This window comes from Piliocolobus tephrosceles, chromosome 14 (genome assembly GCF_002776525.5).
Source record: "Piliocolobus tephrosceles isolate RC106 chromosome 14, ASM277652v3, whole genome shotgun sequence".
NCBI lineage: Eukaryota > Metazoa > Chordata > Mammalia > Primates > Cercopithecidae > Piliocolobus > Piliocolobus tephrosceles.
Window position 1 is genome coordinate 79,197,795 of NC_045447.1, and position 26,795 is coordinate 79,224,589.

The 26,795-nt window shown below is 37.3% G+C and overlaps 1 protein-coding gene across 4 annotated transcripts in view; it reads left to right on the top strand.

Annotated features, from left to right (window-relative positions):
* Positions 1-26,795, top strand: part of RFX3 (regulatory factor X3) — a 311,034-nt gene that overhangs the window by 271,103 nt on the left and 13,136 nt on the right. For all 4 annotated transcript variants that reach the window (XM_023213193.1, XM_023213190.1, XM_023213191.2 and 1 more), the window contains one exon: positions 9,527-9,680. In XM_023213193.1, the coding sequence (XP_023068961.1) occupies positions 9,527-9,680 (154 nt within the window). The remainder of the gene's footprint in view (positions 1-9,526; positions 9,681-26,795) is intronic.

The window sequence follows — 26,795 nt, forward strand, 5'->3', positions numbered from 1 at the left end:
AGCCAGTATCACACTGAATGGGCAAAAACTGGAAGCATTCCCCTCGAAAACCGGCACAAGACAGGGATGCCCTCTCTCACCACTCCTATTCCACATAGTGTTGGAAGTTCTGGCCAGGGCAGTCAGGCAAGAGAAAGAAATAAAGGGTATTCAATTAGGAAAAGAGGAAGTCAGATTGTCCCTGTTTACAGATGACATGATTGTATATTTAGAAAACCCCATCGTCTCAGCCCAAAATCTCCTTAAGCTGATAAGCAACTTCAGCAAAGTCTCAGGATACAAAATCAATGTGCAGAAATCACAGGCATTCTTATACACCAATAACAGACAAACAGAGAGCCAAATCGTGAATGAACTCCCATTCACAGTTGCTTCAAAGATAATAAAATACCTAGGAATCCAACTTAAAGGGATGTGGAGGACCTCTTCAAGGAGAACTACAAACCACTGCTCAATGAAATAAAAGAGGACACAAGTAAATGGAAGAACATTCCATACTCATGGATGGGAAGAATCAATATCATGAAAATGGCCATACTTCCCAAGGTAATTGATAGATTCAATGCCATCCCCATTAAGCTACCAATGACCTTCTTCACAGAATTGGAAAAAACTACTTTAAAGTTCATATGGAACCAAAAAAGAGCCCACATTGCCAAGATAATCCTAAGCCAAAAGAACAAAGCTGGAGGTATCACACTACCTGACTTCAAACTATATTACAAGGCTACAGTAACCGAAACAGCATGGTACTCATACCAAAACAGAGATATAGACCAATGGAACAGAACAGAGCCCTCAGAAATAATACCACACATCTACAACCATCTGATCTTTGACACACCTGACAAAAACAAGAAATGGGGAAATGATTCCCTATTTAATAAATGGTGCTGGGAAAACTGGCTAGCCATAAGTAGAAAGCTGAAACTGGATCTCTTCCTTACACCTTATACAAAAATTAATTCAAGATGGATTAGAGACGTAAGTGTTAGACCTAAAACCATTAAAACCCTAGAAGAAAACCTAGGCAATACCATTCAGGACATAGGCATGGGCGAGGACTTCATATCTGAAACACCAAAAGCAATGGCAACAAAAGCCAGAATTGACAAATGGGATCTAATTAAACTAAAGAGCTTCTGCACAACAAAAGAAACTACCATCAGAGTGAGCAGGCAACCTACAGAATGGGAGAAAATTTTTGCAATCTACTCATCTGACAAAGGGCTAATATCCAGAACCTACAAAGAATTCAAACAAATTTACAGGAAAAAAACAACCCCATCAAAAAGTGGACAAAGGATATTAACAGACACTTCTCAAAAGAAGTCATTTATACAGCCAACAGACACATGAAAAAATGTTCACCATCACTAGCCATCAGAGAAATGCAAATCAAAACCACAATGAGATACCATCTCACACCAGTTAGAATGGCGATCATTAAAAAGTCAGGAAACAACAGGTGCTGGAGAGGATGTGGAGAAATAGGAACACTTTTAGACTGTTGGTAGGAGTGTAAACTAGTTCAACCATTGTGGAAGACAGTGTGGTGATTCCTTGAGGATCTAGAACTGGAAATACCATTTGACCCAGCCATCCCATTACTGGGTATATACCCAAAGGATTATAAATCATGCTGCTATAAGACACATGCATATGTATGTTTATTGCAGCACTATTCACAATAGCAAAGACTTGGAACCATCCCAAATGTCCATCAATGACAGACTGGATTAAGAAAACGTGGCACATATACACCATGGAATACTATGCAGCCATTAAAAAAGGATGAGTTCATGTCCTTTGTAGGGACATGGATGCAGCTGTAAACCATCATTCTCAGCAAACTATCGCACAGACAGAAAACCAAACACTGCATGTTCTCACTTATAGGTGGGAATTAAACAATGAGAACACTTGGACACAGAAAGGGAAACATCACACACCAGGGCCTGTTGTGGGATTGGGGGAGGGGAGAGAGATAGCATTAGGAGATATACCTAATATAAATGACGAGTTAATGGGTGCAGCACACCAACATGGCCCATGTATACATATGTAACAAACCTGCACGTTGTGCACATGTACCCTAGAACATAAAGTATAATTTAAAAAAAAAACCCAGCATTTATGACCTTTGTAGGTCAGTGTCCTTACCATATATGTAGGATGGAATTCTTTTTTAAGTCGGGTAAATTATATTTTTAACTCTGGCATGTGTTCTTGTGGTAAGAGTTCATTTTTTAGCTTCTTTAGATAAAGCTGGCCCCACTGATTTGGCCCTAAGATTAATATCTGCTGTAAAGTATAGGCAGTCTCTAGTGTAGAGTCTCTGCAGCCATGCACATATCAGAAAGTGGTGGCCACAGGACATACGCCTGACTGTAGCTGTGTCTACACTATGGTCATCATCTGGACATCAGTGGTGAGTCCAAAGCTAGTTGTGAGGGGGCAAAGACTATGAATAAGTAACAGAATTAGGAACTAATAGTACTTGTGAACTCAGTAAACCCAGACTATAGGATTTCCACATTGTTTTCACCATCGTTGGTTATAATGATGGAATCAGAGGTCTTTTAATTATGATGGTAGTTCCTTTGGTTTTATTGTAAGTGACTTTTTTCTTTCTCAACTGATTTGGTCCAAATTCTTATTTCTTAAACTGAAGTAGACATATAGATCCACATCATATGTTTCATTAAGAGTTAAATTATCCTTACATCCTGAAAATAGCTGTCTAGTGTCTAGCCCAGGGTCAAATGCAATGAAAGAAAGCCAGCCAGTTTTTTGCTGTTGTTTTGTTTTTGTTTTTGTTTTTGTAGTGGTACAATTCCATAGTCCTGCCTCTCATATATTTAGTACCTTTAGTCCACATAATTCAAGAAGCAAATTATTAAGGTGTTGTCTGGCTCTGTGGCCCACTAGTATGCATCAGTGAAGCCAGTGCTAGATTTGGATCTGGATGTTCATGAGAAATGTGTTGATGAGAAATTATGTTTTCCCTTGATACATCAGGAAGATTTGAAATGTGTTATCACAGTGTTCTCAAGGTAGATGCAGCAACAGTTGTAGTAATGGTAGAATTAGAAAATTTGATTTGGGAACATTTTTTAAGATTTCAGATATTTTCCCAGTTGCCCAAGAGTTTGTTTTTTATTCATCAAGTTTTTTTCCCAGAAAATAACATAAATGGTATATGTGCTCCGTGAATGATTGATGAAACAGCAGTACACTTACTGGCAGTACACTTGACTGGCTGTTCCAAAACTTATATGACCAAAGTCAGAGTCCATCCTCTATATCCGAAAAAGCAAGGTGTTTTTTTTCTTCCTACTGCTTTCTTATGTTGTTAGTGTCAGACTTGCCCTTACCTCTACCTTTGGTTTTGGGTTTTTTTTTTTTTTTTTTCTATATTTAGTCGATGTCATTTTAGAAATACATCCCTGGAGCCTTCATCTCCACGGAGATCTGTTGCAGGTATCTTGAAAGGAGAGAAAATTACTTGCATTTCTTGTTCTCTGCAGATATACAATCCCAGTAGATCATCACTTGCCTGGCCTCTGTCCTCCCTAAGTTGAGGATAATTGGCTTGTTATTATTAGACACTATTATGGTTATTATTTTCATTTCAAAAAGACTTGAAGGCGTACAGTTCAGGGCCCCAGAAGGAAAGGCACATTCAAACAGATGCATACCTCCTGCTGGTAGGCAAAGTCAATAGCTTAGAAACTTGAGCCTTTAATATCTGAACTGTTTTTTACTGAGACATAAGAACATATTGAGTAGTGAAAATTGCACTCACAAACTATCAGAGAAGCAGAATTAGAATATTTTTTAATGTTTTTGGCATTGCAGATGCCAAAAATGTGTAAATTTGTAAATGCCATTATAAATTTGGCAGTCACATACAGAGGCCCTTCATGTTCTGAAATCAGATGCTTAATCTCTTAATTTCTAAAATTTTTGTATATATTTACATACATAGAAATATAGAAATAAACTTGCAGAGAATCATGATAGCAGTTGATACAGCGCTACAAACAGTCTCTGCTCTGAATGGGGGCTCTCTCCTTGCCTAACCTGGCTTTCAGTGACTAATGGTGGTTCCCTGGGAGGCAGAAAAAAAAAAAATCACTTCCTTTCTTGGGCAGAATTGGAGAAGTTATGTGGGCCATTTCTCAGCTTGTGTGTTTTGTGGATAACAGAAGAGAGCATTCTTCAGGGCCACCCTGAAGGTCATTCAGATATCCCATTTTTAAAGAATGGAATGTATAGCTTTGATATTGTGGCTTGAAAGTAGGCACAGGGTGCCTAGTTTGCCTACAACTAGACAATATATGAATCTTCCAAAAAGTAATACTCTTTTCTGAATCAACTGTAAGCACTTTTCAAAGAGTGAATTCACATAAGGATCACAAGTGTGATGTTCTCACCCGAAGGGTGTGATACATCTTCAAACACTCAGAAGAGGCAGGTTGGCTATCACATGTTAGGGTATATGTTTCAATTTCCACATGATGAATTATAAAGATAAATATACAAAGGTATTTCTTGTCCTTTATAAAATAATTAACATTTACAACTCTGATCTTAAAAAGAGTTCAATTCATGGTAACTTAGCAACAATTCAGTGGAGTCAATTTTACAACATATCTTACAGAAGTCTGAATCGGACAATAGGATTCCAATTAAACTGTTAATTGTGTCATTTAATACTTGGCATGTAGAGCAGAAGCCTGACACAGAGAGAATAAAGTAGATATAGCGTTAATGATACAATTCAGCTGATTCTTTTCTAAACATATGACAATAATTTCGTGACATACATATCAGTATTTTTTAAATAACTAGGTATTATAATTGAGGATCAATACTTTTTTTAAAATAACTTCCAACAGAATTTAGTATAACATGTGCATTTTATGCTGAAATAAGGTGATTGCCTAACCATCTAAAAGTTTCCAGAACACTCAGAATGAAATCCAAAGGCCTTATCGTGGCCTACTAGACCTACTACACAGTCCAGCCTCTAGAGTCGTACAGACCCTATCATGTATTCTTCTCTTCTCTCACTGCCTTCCTACCACATTAGCCTCCTGGCTGCTCTTTGAACACGGCAAACAGTTCTGTCTCAAGCTCTTTCATTTGCTCTCCTTTCTGCCAGGAAAATTCTTCACCTGTGTTCATTTCCTCACTTCAATCCAGTTTCTGCTCAGATATCACCTCCTCAGAAAGAATTTTCTAGATACCCCAACTTAAAATGCCTGCCCTCATCACTCTCCAGTCTCTGGCCCTGATTTATAGGATCTCTTACCCTCTAACTTTATATTTTTTATCTACTTGTATATTTACTGACTGTCTCGCATAACAGAATGTGAATTTTTTTGAAACCAAATTTTGTCTGTCTTGTCTGAACCAAGACCCTGCTACAGAGTAGGAACACAATAAATATCTGCTGAACAAATAAATGTGAATTTTCTTGGAAAAGTTGAATTTGCATTTCTAAAATGATATCAGAAAACTACTTGTTATGAACATTCTCCTTAGTTGTTCACATGATTTCAGGGTTATTGTATTTTAACAGAAGGCCAAGGTGGGCGGATCACCTGAGGTCAGGAGTTCGACACCAGCCTGACCAACATGGAGAAACCCTGTCTCTACTAAAAATACAAAATTAGCCAGTCGTGGTGGCACATGTTTGTAATCCCAGCTACTCGGGAGGCTGAGGCAGGAGAATCGCTTGAACCCGGGAGGTGGAGGTTGCGGTGAGCCGAGATCATGCCATTGCACTCCAGCCTGGGCAACAAGAGCGAGACACCATCTCAAAAACAAAAAAAGAGAAAGAGAAATACAAAGGCCTAAAATTCAAACTTAGAAATGTATAAAGAAAGACTCATTCTCTATCTGTGATATTCATTCCTGAAAAGATTTATTAACATTCACCTGACTCAGTATTCTTTTTCTGTATTATTATATAATGAATGACATCTTTTAAAATAAATATTTTTATTATGCAGTTAATATATGCTCACATTAGAAAATGTGGTAAATACAGGCCAGGCATAGGGGCTTGCACCTGTAATCCCAGCTATTTGGGAGGCTGAGGCAGGAGGATCTGTTGAGTCCAGGAATTCGAGACCAACCTGGGCCACACAGTGAGATCCCATCTTTAACAAAATAAAATAATAAGCTGGGCATGGTAGCAAGTGCCTATGGGAGGTGAGGAGCATAAGATCACTGGAACCCAGGAGTTCAGTGCTGCGGTGAATCACTATAATGGCATCACTGCACCCCAGCCTGGACAATACAGCAAGACCCCCATCTCTAAAAAAAAAAACAAAATTAATTTTTTAAAAAGATAATCTAGGAAATACAAAAACTTCTACCCAGAAATTGCCACTGGTTAAATGTTTTCTTTTTGGGTTAAATAAAAGGGATCCAGTTGTTTCCCGTAAACTATTTAACTATATTTTTCTCTTAACATTTTTTATTTGCAATTATATCTTAAGCATTTCTTGCCATTAAATATCTTCAGAAACATAATGTTTAATGTCCTCATAGTATTTCATTATGTTTATGCCTCATACGTTACTTAGACATTCCCTTATTCTTGAACATTAAGATGGGTTTTGGTGTTTTGATACAGTTTTTTAAAATGCTGTCATGATTATCTTCATATACAATCATACATATATCTTTGGATAAGTTCAAGTAAAAGGATATAAACATTTAAAGTAATTAATACTACTTTAATGAAATGTGTGCTCTCAATGCTAATAAAGTATTAGATATTCCAGTTTACTTGGGGGTAGGAATGTTTTGACGTATGGAGTGTTTTTATGTAAATGAGCTCATATATCTTGCTTCAACTTAACCATTATATTATAAACATCTTTCCATGTTACTACTTATATGTCTACTTCATTTTTAACTACTTATATGCATAAAATTTTATATCTAAATGAGCCATAACTTATTTAATCAGCATCCTACTAGATTATCTTTTTAACGATATTTATTTTCTCCTAGTTTCTCACTAGTACAAATATTGTGCTGCAGTTGTAACTATCTTTGGTTATTTGTGTAAATTTCTAGAATTCGATTTCCAGGTCAAAGGTTTTGACATTTTAAATTTTGGCAAATACTGCCAAATTTCCCTTTACAAAAGTTTTATGAATTTATTCATAGAGACAGTAAAGGAGAGTTTTTCCAAACCAACTATAACATTGGGTCTTTTAACCTCTGACAGCTTTGTAGAGTATATAGGGTATCTTACTTTAATTTTCATTTCTTTAATTCCAAATAAAATGAGTCTTTTTTTTTTATGTTTGTTAGCCATTTGTCTTATACTTTAAATTTTTAAAATTTGAAAATTTTAAATACTTGCTATCTTTCTTCAGCAAGATAAATGCAATTAGGAGCAAATATTCTGTTCATGCTTTACTTTAAAAATCATTTATTTTAAGTCTTTGTTAGTATGGGTAAAAATGTTATATAACATTTTATTTTTGTTTTTGTGTTGTTTTTGCTTTTTTTTAGTAAGTGATTCACTGCTTTAAAATTTTTTTTCCATAGGAATAGAAACATTTATTTTCATACAGCTCTTATATTATGATCTTATAAATTATTTTTACAAATTGGTAATATGTCACTGAATTTTAGGAAAGTCATGGATAGAGTTATATATAGAATTTTGTCATATATTTTGGCATGCAAATGAAAGTATTCATTTATTTTTAATAATTATTTATAGAGTTGTAAACTTAAGGAATTCATTAAGGTAATCAATTATAAGATATTATTCGCTAGACCTACTGTTTATGATAATGAATATATTATTAACACTAATGTAGGTAACAGTATAGTTACATGGGTAGTTTTCTTAAGATTTCACATACATTATTTCATTTGACTCTTAGGCTAACCTTTGAACCTTACAAAAAATTATGTGATCACAATTGAAATCACACAGTGGTAACCTGGGTCTGTGTAACTTCAAACCCACACTTATTCTTCTTCTTATAATTTAGTAAATAGATCTACAGAATTGAGAGGTCCTCTGCCATCATCATATAATAATTGCTATTCTTGCCACCATAAATAAATGAAAATGAGAAGGTCAGCTTCTCCTTTTCTGTGTATTATAATCACAATCACTTATATTTGAATAGCATTCTAGTTTTAAGTTGATTTCACATCCTTTAACTTATTTTATCCTTGAAATAAGCATGTAAGTTAGATAAGACTAAAGGCAGTGTTTTGTTTTCATGCAAGAGGAAAAACATCTCGGGAAAATAAATGATCTTTTTGAGGTCAACAGTCAATGAAGAGACAGAATCAGAATTCAAGGCTTCTGTATTTCAGATGGACAATGATGATTTGTCACTTGCCAAGTTGAATGCATACAATTTGATGTATTAGTAGCCTCTCTTTAAACAAGGTTAAAAAATGAAGCAGAAAACAAAAGTACAGTCTTTGTTTTTCCATTTGCCTAATGTGTTATAATTCTTTACTGTAAAACAAGGCATAGGTGAGATTTTACCTCTTTTTCCTGAGAATTCAATGGTGGTTTTAATGTTCATATGCCAAAAATCTTTAGAAAAAGGCCAATAAATGAAAGTGGTAAGAAACACACACATACACACATACACACATACACATACACACACGCATCACTCTGATTCTAAATTTTAACTATTTTAAGGTTTGAAGTGTGTGAACAAGCTTAATGATTGGCATGTTGAAGCCAAGATTTTATTTTGGACTCATTTCCATTTTAAATATAATAGAGTTTATTATTAGTATTTTATTAATAATATTGCTTATATTTTCATATTATATACATTAAATGCATTTTCAAAAATAATGGATTTCTTAATTGATTTTATTGTGCATATTTCTAATGTAAATATGCCATAATTTAAGTGGAAATCATTAAGAAACTGAAAGCACTTAATACGTTTGCCTTCCAAGAAAACTTGCTGGAATCCTTGTACATACTTGCCTGTAGTCTATATTGCCATATCTGAGAATATTGCTTAGTATATTTTGTAAGCTTTGTCTGGCAGAAATACATGTTTTTCCTAAAGCATACCCCAGAGGTCATTATCACTGAGAGGGGACAGACTGCCAACCTTCATCAATAAGATTTTTACTTCAAGTTGCTTTTTCTTAGGGTAGTGATGAGTGCTCAATCTTTCAGAAATATTTTTTGTTCAATTCTGATTTATTTGTGAGTTTGGTAGAAGCAGCAGACTTGCCTGTGATAGTAAAGTGACTTTTTCCACTAAGACTATCTATCTCTAGTAAGGATCAAGTCTCAGTGAGGATTACCTCTTTATCATTCTATTTAAATGAGTTGAGACAACTGCTTTCAATAATGAAATGATTTCATGGCAGGTTTTATACTATACCAACCATATAGACTCCCAGCTTGACTTTTTTTTAAGAGGAAAAATAGGTGGAATGCTAATTTTTGTCATTAATATTAGCTGCATATATGTCTTTTCTCTTGGAACAGCTCAATGGTTATTCGGGACTTAACCTTACGCAGTGCTGCTAGCTTTGGCTCCTTCCACCTGATCCGTCTACTCTACGACGAATATATGTTTTACTTAGTAGAACATCGTGTTGCTCAGGCAACAGGAGAGACTCCCATAGCAGTCATGGGCGAGGTAAGAGAGGCTGAAAGAGCTGTGACCCATTTGGTTATTAAAAATAAATCAGAATTATACTTCAGTCTAAATGTATTAATTATTGATTAAAACCATGGTTCCTAACCAAGTCAGCCTCAGACCCAGGAGGGCCTGTGGAGTTATTGCAAGAGGTCCTTAAATTCCTCTGTTCTTATGTGCTTAATCAAAAGATTCTAAAATTGTAGATTATATTGTGAAAGTTCATGGAATGTCTGTCTATATTATACAGGTGCCTATGTAAAAGAAAAACTTGAGAATCACTGGAATATGAAAAATACTTTGAGTGGGAAAAAGATTGATGCTCCTGATAAAGCAAAGGGCTAGGAATACAATGGAAAAGGTTAAATATGTATTTTGTAGACTCTTTTTCCCAGTCCCCAGGAACAAGTAAATGATTCTGTTTTAGAAGGATAAAAATGGTAATGATGATAACTAACATTTTTTGAACACTTAATATGTGCCAGGCACAGTTCTATATTTTTTACATGTAATAAAGCACTTAATGCAAGTCTTTGAGATAGGTTCTACTTTATTCTGTTTTACAATAAGCATCCAAGGTTTATGCAGAAAGCTAAGACACAGAAAGTTTAAATGATTACTCAGCTAAAAAATGGTAGAAATTGTTTTTCAAACACAGTCTGATTTTCAAACCCATGCTTCTAACCACTAGTGATGTGAGGGGGAAAATTCTCTTCTTCAGAATTTCTGAATAGTAATCAAAATGGCTTATCAAAAAACTAAAACTTTGAATATAAACAAGGGCTGGTTAATATAATGAGGAATAGATGCAAATGCTCAAATGGTTCAGCACTGGCTTATTTTGTTACATTGAATGCAGGAGGCAGGGGTAGTTTATACCTTGTTGAATTATACCAGATTAGAAAATGTGACAAATGTCCCAAGGCTGTAAAAAAGACATGTTCGCTTTTAAGCTATGTGTATGTGCTTATATAAATAAAAAAGAGTGAAAATAGGTGTTATTCAGTGCTTTTCCTAGTTTAATATAATAAGGCATAAATAAAAATACATTAAAATACTTCAAGGACCTCCCTAATATTCTAGTATAAATAAAATGCATGTCAAACTTGCCTAGAAGGTCATTTGAAATATTCATCTTTTCCACTTCTTTAAAACCCCTTGCTGTATACCAGTCTAAATGTCTTTGTATGATGTTCCCTGATGATGATTAAGCTTTAATGATGCCAAATATATGTGTGAGATTAAGCAGGAATCACTGTGGCTTTTCATTGTAAGCAGGACCTCATGTGACCAAAGCAATCTGGACTTTTCTTATATTTGACTTCCCCTCATTGCCTCTTTCTTCAGTTGTTTTGTAGATGCCTTGTTGGAAAATGCCCAGTTAGCACGTGGACTTAGTACCCTAAAATTTCTTAACTCAGGGTTCAAGACTTCAGAAATGGACCTTGTCTTTTAGTATACTTAACACATTTGCCATCTACCTCATATGCTCCAGGACTTCTTTAACAGGATAAACAGGATAATGATGGCACGGATTCTCATTAACACCATGTGGCTAATCCTGATGCATGGCCTTTGCTTTCCTTGTATCTCTAGGGAACAAAGGCAGTGGACATGAGCCAGTTACACAGTGTGAAGGCTTAGCAACCTCCTGGTATGCTTGCAGAGGCGGCACCAGAATTAAAATGGGATACATAATCTGTAGTGCCAACTAACCATCCTAATAGGTATTCTTTTTTTTTTTTTTTTTTTTACTACATGTAAACGATCTAAATGAACATGACAGATTTTACATGAGGCAAAGATATACACATAAAATCTAAATTAAAAAAAAAAACATGGTCAAAGATCTAAGCATACTTCTTGATTTCTTTGCTTACTCAGTTTATAGGAAAGCCCTTTAACCTGCCTATGCTCATCCATTATTTACCCCAAAAGGCAAATTCAGACTAATTTTATAGGTTGGTCTCCCCATACAGCATTGATGCCTCATACACCTGTTTGCTCTCATAGATCTACTGGCCATGGTCATACTATCATATCTAAAATTTCTTAATTTGGGAAAAAGGAGAAGAAAATTCAAAAAATTAAAAAGTCTGTTTTCTCATGTTCTCCTCACATTATCCTAAGTCTACCTTCTCTTGGTCCCTTGAGTGACTTCCTTTTCCAATCACCAACTCCAGATGTGCCTGTGTACATAGAACACATCAGGCCAAAATCCATTGAAATCCATAAAAATCACCATAACTCCCAGTCACAGCAAGTGGTTTGGAATAACGATTAATAATAGCAACCACAAAGACAATAACAATTGTCACTATTTATTGAAAGCATATCATATATTTAACGAAATTAATAATCTTGCTCTATCTACTAATGGCTGTCTCAGTAAATGGTGCCACGATCCTCCCAGTTGATTATACCAGACACATCAGCATTCCCTTTTTATGTCCTTCTATCTTGACTCCCGTCTCCAACCAATTACCAAGTTTTCTGTTTCTGAAATCCCTCAGAGTGCAGTCAGTATCGTCTTATGAAAATGCAAAGCACTGGGGAGTTATACCTGATATAAATGATGAATTGATGGGTGCTGACGAGTTGATGGGTGCAGCACACCAACATGGCACATGTATACATATGTAACAAACCTGCACGTTATGCACATGTACCCTAGAACTTAAAGTATAATAAAATAAAATAAAATAAAATAAAAAAAAGAAAAAAATGCATATGTAATTGGGAATTAAGATACCATATTTCAAGTTAGAAACTGATTCTGTTGGAAGGGAAATCTTGTACGTTTGCTCCTCTGGATTTATGTATGCTATGAATTTTGGTAGGAAAATGATTTTTTTCTCTCTAAATTTATTATTAACATTGTCTTAATGTTTCTATTTTATCCTATTGGGTTTCAAACCTTTCTTATGTAATTTTTGGTCATTTTGTTTTACCCTTTCTGTTCTTTTTGTCAGTGTTCCATTTATAGGCATACAAGTGAAAATTCATATCATGTCAGTAATAACACCGATTTTGTCCTTTCTAATAAATAATGTTGTGCCTTGTAAGGTATAAAAAAAAAAAAAAAAAAAAGAAAATGCAAAGCTGACTGTGTCATCCCCCACTTGAAACCCTTCAGTGGCTTTCCCTTGTGTTACGAACATGAGCTCTTGCATGATCTGGCCCTGCCCCTCTGATCAACGTCAGCCTCCCACTTCCTACTCTTTCTGTTGCAATCACAGTGGCCTTTTCTCTGTTCTCATTCACCAAGCTTTTCTCATCCTTGGACTGCTGCATAAATGGTTCTTTCTACCTAGAAGCCTCTGCCCATCTCCTCGCACCCATTCTAACTCCTACTTCATGTTGTAAAAATAAGTTTCTCAGGGAGACTCAGTTCCTCCAGAATACCTTAAATAGTTCAAGTCTTTCTGATTTGTACTTTTACTTGTCATTCTAGAAGCTCCACAATACTAATTGCACAGTTCTTTGTTTAAGATTTGTATAATCAAAGATGTAATACCTGGAAACAACAAAGGACTTTGCGTCAGAAGTGAATTTTACTTCTAACTCTGTCGTATCTACTAGTAGAATCTTGGGCAAATCATGTTGACTTGTGTTGAACTCCAGACTTCTGATCTCTGAAATTGATTTATCATTTATTAACAAGTTTTTCTTGTGCAAATACTCTATGCCAAAGCTATCATGATTGGGATATAATGATGAGCAAAATAGATTTTTACCCTGCCTTCGAGGAGCTTAGATTTCAAGTGGGGGATATATATTTAAATAGTCACATAATTATAGCTGCAAACTTTGTTAAGTGCTATGAAAGAAAATTAAAGGGATATAAGAACGCTTAAAGCATGGGGCCCTAAATCTAGCCTGGTAGGACCAGGGAAGGTTTTCCCAAGGAAGTGATGTTTGAGGTGAAAACTAAAGGACAAAAGATGTTAACTCTGTGAAGAGAGAATCTGAAGGTAAGGGGTGAAAAACACCCCAGGCACAGGGGAATGTGCACAGGCCCTGTCAGAGATGGGAGGGGGCACAGCCAAGGTGAAGTTTTCCTGGGAAACCTAACGTTCAAGCACCACGGAGACCAAATAAACACTGTCAAATGCAACTGACAAGAGGAAAAATTGAATTAGGATAGAAAGTCTAAATTTCAAATGAAGCTAACACCTACATAGCAATTGTGTACCAGGTACTGTTCTAAGTGCCATTATATGTGTTAATAACTCACCACAGACCTATAAGTGGATACTATTATTACACCTATTTTACAGATGATGAAATGAGAGGCCAGGCGCAGCGGCTCATGCCTGTAATCCCAGCACTTTGGGAGGCCAAGGCGGTGGATCACCTGAGGTCAGGAGTTCGAGACCAGCCTGACTAACATGGTGAACCCCCGTCTCTATTGAAAATACAAAACAATTAGTCCCAGCTACTCAGGAGTCTGAGACAGGAGAACTGCCTAAACCCAGGAGGCGGAGGAGGTTGCAGTGAGCCGAGGTCACTCCACTGAATTCCAGCCTGGGCGACAAATCAGGACTTCATCTCCAAAAAAAAAAAAGAAGAAATGAGACACAGAACCAAAAAGTAACTTGCCCAAGGTCACACAACTACTAAATTGTGAAATCAGGTCCCGAAACCATGCCACCAGGCACCAAAGTTTTTGCTGTTAATCTACCATGCTTATGATCTGCTACAGATTGGAGTAGGATTGGAGTAAGAACAGTTTCAAGGGCAAACCTGCAAAATAGTCACAAACTTTGCTGGGCATTTGTTTTGCCTTTATAGGTGCTTGCTTTGGAAAAGGTGTCAGTTAAATAGTTTCATAAGCAAGGAAAAAGACTTTCCTTTTAAAGTGACTTAAGAACAATGAATGTATCTTTTCAATAATGTGAACTCAGTAAATGAGTTTTAAAATTAACATTACTTAACATTATTTGAGCAGGCAGGCAGGAAAGAACATGTTTTACATATAAACAAAATACACAAGCGTACAAACCATTACTTTTGAATTCACTGTAACACTGTCATTTCAATTGTTATTGGTGTTACTGAAATAAAGACTGCTATACAATGGACTTCCCTAAACTGGAAGCAGCTTCACAGTCCCAAAAAGTTTTCCTCTAAATGTCAGTTTGCTACTACATTAATACTGACTAGTAAATTTTTTAAAGCATATGCAATTGTAGAGTTTCTTTTATTTTTGCCTAAATGGTTAAAAGGAAACAATTTATTTATTGCTAGAATTTGTATAGTTTTTAAATTTTCATTTAAATATTATAAATTTGTCCACAAGCTTTCTGGCAGTGGTGAAATTTTAAGAGTAGGAATAAAATAAACAAGTTGCATCTGTTTACACACCTGTTAAATAAACAATTTTAAAAATCATAAAACTTTCTGTACAACTCTGACCAGAAAAATTGAGCAGAAAAAATTCCTTTTATTCAAATGTTATGGCTGTTTAGAATCTTTCTGCTTTATTTCTTTAAAACATACATAGTACATTAATATATTCACTAAATCTGTAAAATTTTTATTGCTTCATAAAATTATTTTGTTACAAATCTTTTAATAATCTATTAAATATATCTAAATTCTTTTAATCATAATTTATACTTAATATTATATCTAACCCACCTCTTTAGCCATTTTCAAATAAAGAGGAACCAGTAGAGTCTTTAAGTATTTAATTGTGAATATCAATATAAAAAAGATAGTATTTCAGTAATATTTTTTGAGAAAAATTTAACCTGTAACAATTTAACATCAAAAGAAAAATGTCTTGGATTCATCAAAATTGATGTACTTGGTTAATTTTTTTTGGAAGGAAAAAAATCTTCAACCTAAAAACTGAAGAAGTGCAATAATAATTGAACATGTAAGCTTTTGGGATAAAAGCTCAGTGAAAGAATTCCATTTGGTGGAAGTAGAATTGCAGTCACAGTAAACAAGTATTGGTGCTTAAAGTAAAATCAAACCAAAGAAAAACAAAGTTTAGCGAGCATTGTGCTAGTGTGACTAGGGAATACACTTTAAATGTGCCTGTTGAACAACAGACTTGTTTTAACAGAGTATTTTAAAAGGAAAGAACATTATCACAAGTCGAGATAGTTTGCAGGAAAAAAAAATAGAATCTTGGAACAGTAGTAGCTTAGAAAATGTAAGGAATGCTTGTCAAAAGTTATATTGTTGATTGTTATTTATAGTAAAGCTTATTATTTACTATATTAGTATTTTTCTAATTGAGGGCAGGCCTTGTGCCAATCACTATGCTAGGTGTCTTACATTCTTATTTAATATTGACCAAAACCTTGGAAAAGATGTCTTAGTATCCCTATTTCACCAGTGAGGAAAACAGAAATTGAAGGTTGTTCCAAATCAAAACTAGCAAGTTTTGAAAGTAGGACTGCCTCACTTCAAATAGTCAAATGGGATGGGCTTAATCTATATTTCAGTTTCAGAATAGGGACTATGTGCAACTCCCCAAAATACATAAACACATAGACACACATGTTCTCTCTGACAATCACAAGCCAGGTGCCTAGCTTATAAGTTTTTATTATTTTGTTTCAGAGGTTTTTTTCCTCTGCCTTACAGGATGTCTCTTAATACTCTTACCATCTTTTCCCCTTGCACTTTTTGTTAGTAGATGTTTAGAATATGAAAATTAAATGGATATTAGTCTAAGCAAATTGCATTTGGAAAACTAAATCTGCCAGAAAATAACAAATTACACCCTTCAGCTCCTCGACAGCCATCCTGAGATCAGACCTAAATCAAACATTTTTTTAAACAATTCATAGTTTGGTTTTAGTTGTAAATCTGCTCATCTACATTAGCACAATTTCTGACAACTTGAAAATAAATTATAAAAGTGACCCCAAAGTTCCAGAGAATTGGCACCTTGTCCCATTTTTCTTCCTTTTTCCTGGTTTGTCATTCTGTTCGTTTCTCTTCTTGCATTTGAGAAAAGAATCTGTTGACTCAGCAGCCCAGGGCTACGGTTCTTTCCCTCTGGGATCCCTGCTCATTAGCTTCCTATGCATGGCTTTCTTCCCTGCTGACTCTGGGCTATAACCTCTCCTCTCATCCTCTTCAGGGAATGGAGAAAATTTTGCTTATAACCGTGATCTAAACAATCACACAATAGGTACCCAAAAACTACTCACTCAAGGAAGGAGGTACAAAGGAGTGAGAGAAGGACAGACTGCCAATTGATAGGACGTCTTCTTGGATTTCATGATTGATACCCTAGATTTCTTTACTCTGGGGCCGGGGGGGAACTCCTAGACCAAAAAGTGTACCTTCTCCTCAGAAAGTGCCTGTCAATACTATTTCAGAGAAATACGATGAAGTTGGACTTTCGTAGGTGCTTACGAGAGCACTTTTCCTAAAGAGCTTAGAAGTGGGAAAAGAAACCAACATAGAAGTTGAAGACTTTTAAAAATATTTCAAGGACTAAAATGGTCACTGTAGACATCAGGAGAGAAATCTCATCAGCACACAGTCCTCTTCAGCAAAGTCCACCACTAAGTTACTTGTTTAGTAAAGAGTTTCTCAGGTAGCACTGCAGCTATTTGGGCAGACCCAACCAGAGAAAAAGATTCCCTGGCGTAGAGTAAGCATGACGGTGCCACCTACTGGCCACTTAGCCACACTCTGTCATCCTGTGACACTTTGCCACACTCTGTCATCAAGTGGCTCTGGCTTTGAGATTGTCTTTATGGTGGTTTTGCTCTCAACCACAGGTGAAGATGGTGGTTGCTGGCCACCCCCCCCCGATAAATAAATAGCTCTTATTTGGGATAGGTAAATTTCTAAACTCACAGGAATTGTTTTCTGCCTTTCTTTACACCATCCTTGTGTGAAATATACTGCCATAAAATGTCATAAAAATTAGAGATTTTCTGCAAGAATATGGGCCTTATGTGATGATAATACAAGCACTTCAAACGTGATTGATGCTTGTTGTGATGGTTTTCTTAGTGCAAAGGGAACATGTTTCTACATTGCCACTCTGATTGTCTCTCTAGTTAATGATTTCCAGAAAACAGAAGTGGTATAATCAAATTTAAGATATAGTCCTCTGATAGAATAAATTAATGCTATGCTTTCCTATTAAATAATATAGGTGTTTTCAAGGGGAGCCAGTATTAAATTAGGAGCAAGGTTCATTCTATTTCCCCAGTGGCTTGGCTTGCAGAAAGGATGTGCTGCCTGGCCCAGCCCTGCAATTTGCAGGGCCCAGGATACCATATGTCTAAATATTTTAAAAGTTATGAATCAGACTATAAATAAAATCTGTTCTATCCACCTACCTTGACAAATATGTCTTGATAACAACTTGGAAGGCTGAGTTTGGATTTGAAATTCTGTCTCCCCTGAGTTCCATACCAGAAAATAGTGACATATACATAGCCAGCCCCTGTCCCCAGCCTCTGGCCCCTAGACTGCTTCATCACTCCCCATCTTATATTATGAACAGCTTTGTGCTCAGATTTGTGGACACCTCAGCCCAGTCCTCAAGTTTTGTCTATGTTTTGCAAACAGCTGACCCTTTTCGGCTGTCTCTTCATGCCTCTGAATGGTAGAGTTGGAGAAGAGACCTGCTGGGACCTGGAAGGGATCTCAGAGCCATGGGGCAGGGAATTCTAGGGTCTCAGATAACAAGAGGTGATCTGGGAGGAGGGAGGAAAGCACAGGCTCCAAGAAGTCACATCCAGTTGGCTCTGTGGACTCCTTACACTGTAAGAAAGGGAATGGCAATGGAAAAGACAAAACAGAGTTCTCCATGGCGTGGGTCTTGGGCCAAAGGCCCCTCCCACTTTGGCCTTAATGGTGGTGTTAAGTGCTCCTGTTTTTGAAACCACTTTTCGCTTCCAAGGCAACTGAGGCTGATATTGTAATCTGAACACTTCACCGCCTGCACACTCACTCATGTGTCTTAGGCATTTAAAAACATTTAGGTACACCTGTTGCTGTGTGCCCAAGGCAGGCAGAAGAACCTGAACAGTTAGAATCATGCTGCCCTGTGTACAGAGTGACCAGTAGCACACATTGCCAGGATAGCTGTCTAGCCCACAAGAGCAAGACCAACAGCAGCTATCAGCAGGATTTGCCCACGTGTGGAGCAAACTGCCAGAGATCTTGGCCTTCTTAGCAGGTTTCAATAAAAACTATTTAAAGTTACATAGAAAAGTGCACATACACATACATAGAAAAGTAACCAAGGAACACAAAGTTTTACCAAATGGAATGTTAGTAATCCTTTCAAATATTATGAAACCAGAAATTAAAGTCAGCAACCTTTTCCTTGGTTGTAAAACCATGTATCAATGCTAAATGCAAAATGCTTTAATTTATTTGGTTCTTGTTTGGGAGACATTTAAAGAAAATAATAGTGCTCTGGACTCCTTATATTGAAATTTCAAAATGTTTCTTCTCACCATCAAAAACATCCAGAATAGCTGCCATTACCTACCTTTTTTGAATCACTTTTACTATCTCTTTTTTTTTTTTTTTTTTTCTTTGAGATGGAGTTTCTTTCTTGTTGCCCAGGCTGGAGTGCAATGGCCATCTCAGCTCACCACGATACAACCTCTGCCTCCCGGGTTCAAGCAATTCTCCTGCCTCAGCCTCCTGAGTAGCTGGAATTATAGGCATGTGCAACCATGCCTGGCTAATTTTGTATTTGTATTTTTAGTAGAGACGGGGTTTCTCCATGTTGGTCAGGCTGGTGTCAAACTCCCGATCTCAGGTGATCCACCCGCCTGGGCCTGATCACTTTTATTAACTAAGGTTAATAAAAAGATTGCAGAGCTATATATTATTTGTAAAATTCAGAATGTTACAAAGTTCAAGCTAAGTATGGAATGGTGAAAAGATAAGCATTGAGTCAGGAAGTTCCAAATCTGCTTGTGAACAATCTTCCTGATTCTGTAAAAAGAGCTTTTAAGGGCCTTATTTCTTCACTGACTTCTTTGAAGAACAGAGAGAAACACTTGGTTAGGCCAAGGTTTACGTGCTGATACTCATCTAAGTTCATCAGCTATTTCCAGTTGTGTAATCACCCCCATTCCACCAAACACATGCACACACAAGCACTTCATCCATTCTCAGGCCAGCCCTTCTCATGGTACTTGCTGGCTTGAATCATAAATGGCTTAATCAGTACATAAACTGACTTCCGGCTCCCACCCTAGATTGAGTTTACAGTGTCAACCTGAAGTCAAAGCCCACAGTACCCTTCCATTCTTAGACTGTGCTTCCTGGAATCCCACTTAGCTAGAGGTATTTATTTCATTTTAAAATCATCATCTTATGACCTTATTATTAAATGGAATTCTATGGTTTTATCAATAGTATTTGAAAATTGAGTTTTAAAGAGAATATGACATGGTAGAAGCACTGTTCTAGGTCCCTTTGCAAACATGAGCAAATTGAGAGTCCTCAAGTTAACACTGTTCATATATTGGGAAGTCTAAGTAAGGCTCAAAGAGTTTAACTTGTCTGGGATCACATAATTTTTTTTGTTTGTTTTTTGAGAGAAGGTCTTGCTCCGTCGCCCAGGCTGGAGTGCAGTGGCACAATCACGGCTCACTGCAGCCTTGATCTCATGGGCTCAGGCGTGGGATCACATAATTGATAGTGATAGAGTTGTGATTCAAACCCACGTCAGACTGGCTCCACTTCTTATGTTCCTCCCATGCTGTGTTCCATGCCTGTATTTAAATTCTGTATTTCCCATTTAATATCTTTGCAACCTGGGAAAGTTATATATAATACCCTTGCTTGAGTCTTAGTTTTCTCCTCAACAGAATAAGCATAAGGACATTTCTTCATAGGGCTTTTGTGAAGATTAATTGACGTAGGTAAGTAGAGTAGATAGGCAGGCAGACAGGCACATAGTAGGTTCTTGATCTTTGTTAGTTCCATCTTCTTCCCTTTGTGTAAATATATAAATATCTGATAAGTATTTGCTTGCCTTCTACTCTGGATTAGATTTTTAAAAATCAATTCTGCATTGACAATCCAAGTAATAATATATATAATTAGATCATCATTTTTTGGACCATACAAAGGTAAACTTAAAGTTGAAATTGATAAAACAGATGACAAAAAGACACATGAAGGCATTGATAATATTGTACTGCAACTGGAAGAATACCCTGCAAACAATTTTTGAGTCAAATGATTTATGATTTTGAATGTTGAGTCAAATGATTCATGGAATTACAAAGAATCCAACAGCATTCTTTGGTATGTAGCCAAAGTGGGAATCAAAGGCAAACTAATTCAATGCTTTGAAAAATACAAACAACAAAATAGAATGGGGAAACAAGTCAATTAGAAAAGAAAATGGGAACATTAGAGAAGAAGCATAAACATAATTAGTTCTAACTAGACAGTCATAGCTAGACTTGAATTAAATCTTAACTAGTAGAAATGAATGAAAGGTTTTTTAAGTACTTGTGAAATGGAGAGAAAGGATAATATATAGAATTTAAGCAAGTTAAAAGGTAACTTCCCAAAGAGATATCTTATTCCAGCCACCAAATAGAACTATTTCAGAAAACTGTATAATCATTTTTTCTTTGGGCCTGTGACAGCTTAAAAATCTTCTTTCCTAGATCAAATGATTCATTCACAGAAACTGGCAAAATGTATATGTATACACATACATACATATTTTCTCCCCTACATTTGTTTATCTAAAGTTACCATTGCTGGCAGAACTGTTCTCCAAGGTACCTGATAACCCTCAAGTGAGTAGTCTTTTCTGGTTAACATTTTCACATATGTGGACTATCTGTTGCTGATGATCATGTTCCCAGGTCAGCAGGAATGCTTCTGGCAATGTGGTGTTTGCTTTGTGTGCTGCACCGTGTCCACTGCCTGTGGTCACTTCCTCCATCTGATCATATGCCAGCACCTTGGCCTCTTACTGCTCTCCTCTGCACAGCATGGATCCTCATGGAACCATTGAGAAGTGCTGACACAGACGGCTTTCCAAGGTCTTTGGGGCTGCTTGTGGTGCAGCTGGTAGCATGGGTTGGTACTCATGAAACTGTCCAGAGAACCAGGATGTATCCTCTTCCTTAGTGTGTACTTTAACATGTTCGCTTGGATATGGAGCTTAGGACTGCTTTGGCCCCACTACCCCTCAGTATATTTTGGTTTCCTCAGTTTTGGTTTCCACTTCTTTCTCTGAATGACTTCCTTGTCAACTTCCTTAACAACGTTCAGCTCTGTGAACCTCATAGACTTTTTAGATGCATGTATGGTTTCAACAGTCTAGATCTTGAAATGCATGCTGTAAACACTTTCAGACCGTAGGAACTTGTATATAAAATTAAAAGTCTGTAAATGAAAAATAAAGTACAAATATACTAGTGACAAATGTATCATAAAAGATGAATTGATTCCTACATACTGCTGTACCCTACCCTTAGTGAAGAACATAAACAAAATTCAGCAAAAAATTACTATGTTCCAAATAGCTTAATCTGGTTGGATGTGTTTCCTCCAATACTAGAAAAAAAAAATGCCATATGGTTTCACTCAAGCAAATGTGATAATTTTAAAAAATAACTTATGTATGTGTAATAAGCAGTAGGATGGGCATTAAGATGTCCACATCTTAATCCCTGGAATCTGTGAATATATTAAGTTACAAATGAAACTAAGGTTGCTAATTGGTTGAATTTAAATGGGGAGATTATCCTGGATTATCCAGGTGTGCCCAACGTAGTTACAAGAGTAACTACATTGTTAGTATGTAGAATACTTCATACTAACCTGAAGAGAGAGGTGGAAGAATCTGTGTCAGAGTGATGCAGTGTGTGAGACTCAACCTGACATCGCTGGCTTTGAATAGAAGGAGGCCAGAAACCAAGGAATGATGACAACCTCTAGAAGCTGAAAAAGAGGGAAAAAAGTTCTTTTCTAGACACTTCAGAAAGAACCACAACTCTGCCAACACCTTGATTTTAGTGACTCCAAATCCGTTTAGTAGTTCTGACTTCCAACTGACAAGATAAGTTTGTCTTGTTTTTAGCCACTAAGTGTGGTAATTTGTTGCAGCAGCAATAGGTATCTGTTACAGTATGAAAGCTATCTTGCTCTGAATGAATATTGCTCAGTGATGACTTATGGATTATAGGTTCTTCTTCCAGTATATTATTTTTTTCTTGCTTCCACCTCTCCTTGCCACACATCTTACTGTCCTTTCTCCATTGGTGACCCACCCTGAAAGTCATCATCATCTGGAACACTCCCTATTTGCTTTTACCTATGGAGAACTTCTATATTAGACTCTCTCTTTACATCTTCACCTGCCATCCAAATTGGAGCAAATGTCCCATTAGGGAAGCTTGCCCCACCTGAATTAATAATACATGTAAACTTTTCCCCAATATTTTGTCTTGCAAACTTTCATGCAATCTTTTCTGTCACTCTAGACTTCTTCCTTCTTCTTCCACGAATGCATACAATTGAACACCAGCTTTGTTCCGTCTCTCTTTGCCTATATATGCAAGTGCCCAGCGAAAGTAGAGGAAGATTATTTTTCTAACTCATTTCTGTCTTTAAAAGCTGACACTTGTTTTTTCCCTTGTGACCTTCATCAGTGATGCCCATATGCATGAGCTGTGCTCTCTTGAAGCCTCTGGTTCCATATCCTTCCTGTGACCCAAGTCCTTATATATCTTTCTCAAAGTTAAAAATCTTCTGTTCCCTTCACTGTTAATGAGCTGGAGCAGGTCTTCTAGGGTCTTACAAGCTCTTCCTCTAGTCAGGTGTCAGCAAACAGTGGTCCACAGGCCAAATCCAGCTCATCATCTGTTTTTGTAAATGAAGTGGTTGGTCTTGGGTTTGGGGTGCTTTTGGGTTTGTTTGTTTGTGTGTTTGTTTGTTTGTTTGTTTGTTTTTGGAGACTGAGTCTCACTCTGTCACCCAGGCTGGAGTGCAGTGGCACGATCACAGCTCACTGCAGCCTCGACCACCTTGGAGGGTGATCCTCCTATCTTAGCCTCCCAGCTAGCTGGGACTAGAGGTGCATGCCGCCACGCCCAGCTAACTTTTTTGTATTTTTTGTAGAGATGGGGTTTTGCCATGTTGCCCAGGCTGGTCTTAAACTCCTGGGCTTAAGCAATCCGCACACCTGTGCCTCCCAAAGTGCTGGGATTACAAGCATAAGCCACTGTGCCCAGCCCTGTTTTTGTAAAGTTTTATTAGAGCTACGTCACACACATTCATGTACCTGTTATCTATGGCTATTTTTGCACTACAATGGTAGAGCTGAATAACTGTGACAGAGTCTTAATGGACTATAAAGCCTAAAATATTTACCATCTGGTCCCTTACTGAAAAACTTTACCAGCCTCTCTTCTTGACAATACACTTTTTACTTTGCTGCTATCAGTTTTGTTTTATTTTGTTTTGTGGGTGATAGTTAACATAGTGATATTAGACTTGGACTTATAAATAGAGAAAGAGAGAGAGGAAGGATGAAAATGCGCCTACCTATAAATCTATAATCTGGATATACTAACGGAGATTTTCTGTAAGATGCAATTTTTCTATACAGCTTTTGGTATCCTTTCAGAGTACTGAGATAGTAGAGTCAGACTGATTCTGCATGTCTGGTCTGCGGTTCTTGGGAGATAATGATGATACTTATAAATAATAACAATATTGATAATGGTGGTCATTTGTTAAGTGCTTCCTATGTGCCAGGCACTATGTGAAGTACTTTAACTTGGTTCTTTGGAAAGATCCAAATTAACACTATTGGGGAACTTGTTACAGATTTGCTTAAACAATTAGCAAGCGATGGCTGTGCTTACAAAGAATTAATGATACGTATAACGTAAATGTGATTATGATTACTCACTAATTCTTTCTCAGGGTGGGGTAAGCTCTTCCAGCAAGGAAGGTGTCCCTAAGGGTGAGGTCTTCATCCCAATCCCCTGAGCTCTTTCCTTCTGTCCTACTTCTGTTCCAGTATGTTTCTCCCCCCCCGCCCCGCACCCATGGATCCCCACCTGTTTGCTCTCTAGGCACCCTGACTTCCTCTGCATTGTTTCAGTGCCCAAACATTACAGAACAAGGCTTGCCTGCCTCACTGTGAAAAGTCAGCTGTTGTTGAACTGAATGTGCAACAGTCTCTTCAACGCACCTGTGGGCTGCATTCTCCCCTGCTGAGCCAGGTTCCTCTCATGGTGACCATGCTCAGGGACAGGTTCTAGGCCTCAAAATCCTGTAATAAACAACCCAGCTGCCTGGCTACAACCCAGGGTCTCTCAGGGATCCTGCGCATTGTTGCCCTGACTGTGCTAAACTGTTGCCCACTTACACTTCATGGACATTGCTGGTCTTACATGAATATATGTGCTAACAAACTCTCACTGGCTACCTCGAGCATGCATTTCCCAGCCTGTTGTTGTCCAGTGAAGTGTTCATTATTTTGACCCTAGTCAGGACCTGGAGGAAATAGTCTATAGGATAGGAAGTGTTTCTTCTCTCAAACAATAGACATGCTTTCTCTACCGTGTGTTCTAGTTTCTCTTCGAACGTTTCCTATTTATCTCTCTGACTGATGGAATGTGAATTCATATATTGAAGGCCATATGCTTTCTAACTCCAGAGCACTTTTAAAATCCCTTAATTTATATTTCTTCCTCCGTGTGTGGGTGTCTTTCTCTCTCTTTCCCCTTCCCCTCCCTCCCCTTTCTCTCTCACCCCACATCCCATCCCATTTCTCTCTTTCTTTTCTCTCTCTCTCTGATTCTAAACCAAGGAGAATATCTGGTCTCAAATCTAACGGCACCATATTTACTACTTGATATTAGACAAATCAACTCATTGTTTTCAATAGCTGTAACATGAAATCTAAGCACTTAACTTGCCAAATCCCTAAGTTGTTTTGGTGAGGCTGAAATGAGGAAGTACATTCATTCATCTGGTAAGTATTTATTCAGCCTTTAATGTGTATCAGGCAGTATACCAGGTTCTGAGATACATTTATGAAGAGAACAAAGAAACTTTCTTACCCATGGCAGTGACATTTTGGTTGGGAAGACATATATTGGGTGAGGAAACAAACAAAATAAGTTTTGCAGGTTGTGGTGGGTGCTTTGCGGGAAGTGAGCATGATGCGGTGACTGAGGGTGACAGGGACAGCGATACTCAAGATAGGGCTGCCAGGAAAAGCCTCTTCAGGGAAGCGATATTGACAGTGTGACACTCGCAGTCTGTTTGAGAGAAAACCTACCGTTTACTGAACTGCAAACACACCTTGCAAGTGGTAAGATGTCACGTCAGTGAAGAGTAGTCCCCTCTAATCCTCTGTGCAAGAGGAAAAATTACAAAACAGTAAGTTTTCCCAATTTGTGATGCTGTAACTTCATAATAATCGCTATACTTTCTTGTGAGCTCCTTTTTTTTAATCTAAATCTTTTACTACTTTCTCCTCTTCTGTTTTTTGTTTGTTTGCTTGCTTGCTTGTTTTTGAGACAGACTTTCGCTCCTGGTGCCCATGCTGGAGTACAGTGGCATGATCGCAGCTCACTGCAAGCTTTGCCTCCCAGGTTCAGGCGATTCTCCTGCTTCCACCACCACGCCTAGCTAATTTTTGTATTTTTAGTGGAGATGGGGTTTCACCATGTTGGTCAGGCTGATCTCGAACTCTCAACCTTAGGTGATCCACCTGCCTCAGTCTCCCAAAGTGCTGGGATTACAGGTGTGAGCCACCATGCCTGGCCTCTCTTCTGTTTTTGATTTGTACTGGCCTCATCTTGTCCTCTGGCCCCTGTCTATGGTACTGTTTTCCTTCTGCCTGCTCTCAATCTTCCCTGCCACTGTTCATAGCCTTCCTTCCTGCTGCTTGACCTGCTGCATGCCATAAACCCATGAAATTGGTTTCCATTTCTAAGACTTGAACCCTATACTTCTAAAACCTTCCCTAAGGTTTCCTAAGCTGCTCATTTTTCTACTAACCTACCTACCGTTCAGAATATAGGGAATTTCTGCTACTTACCTCCTGAAGACAGGAGTATTTCCAAATTGATCTGACTAGAATTGGCTGGCATAGTGCCTGGCACTTAGTAA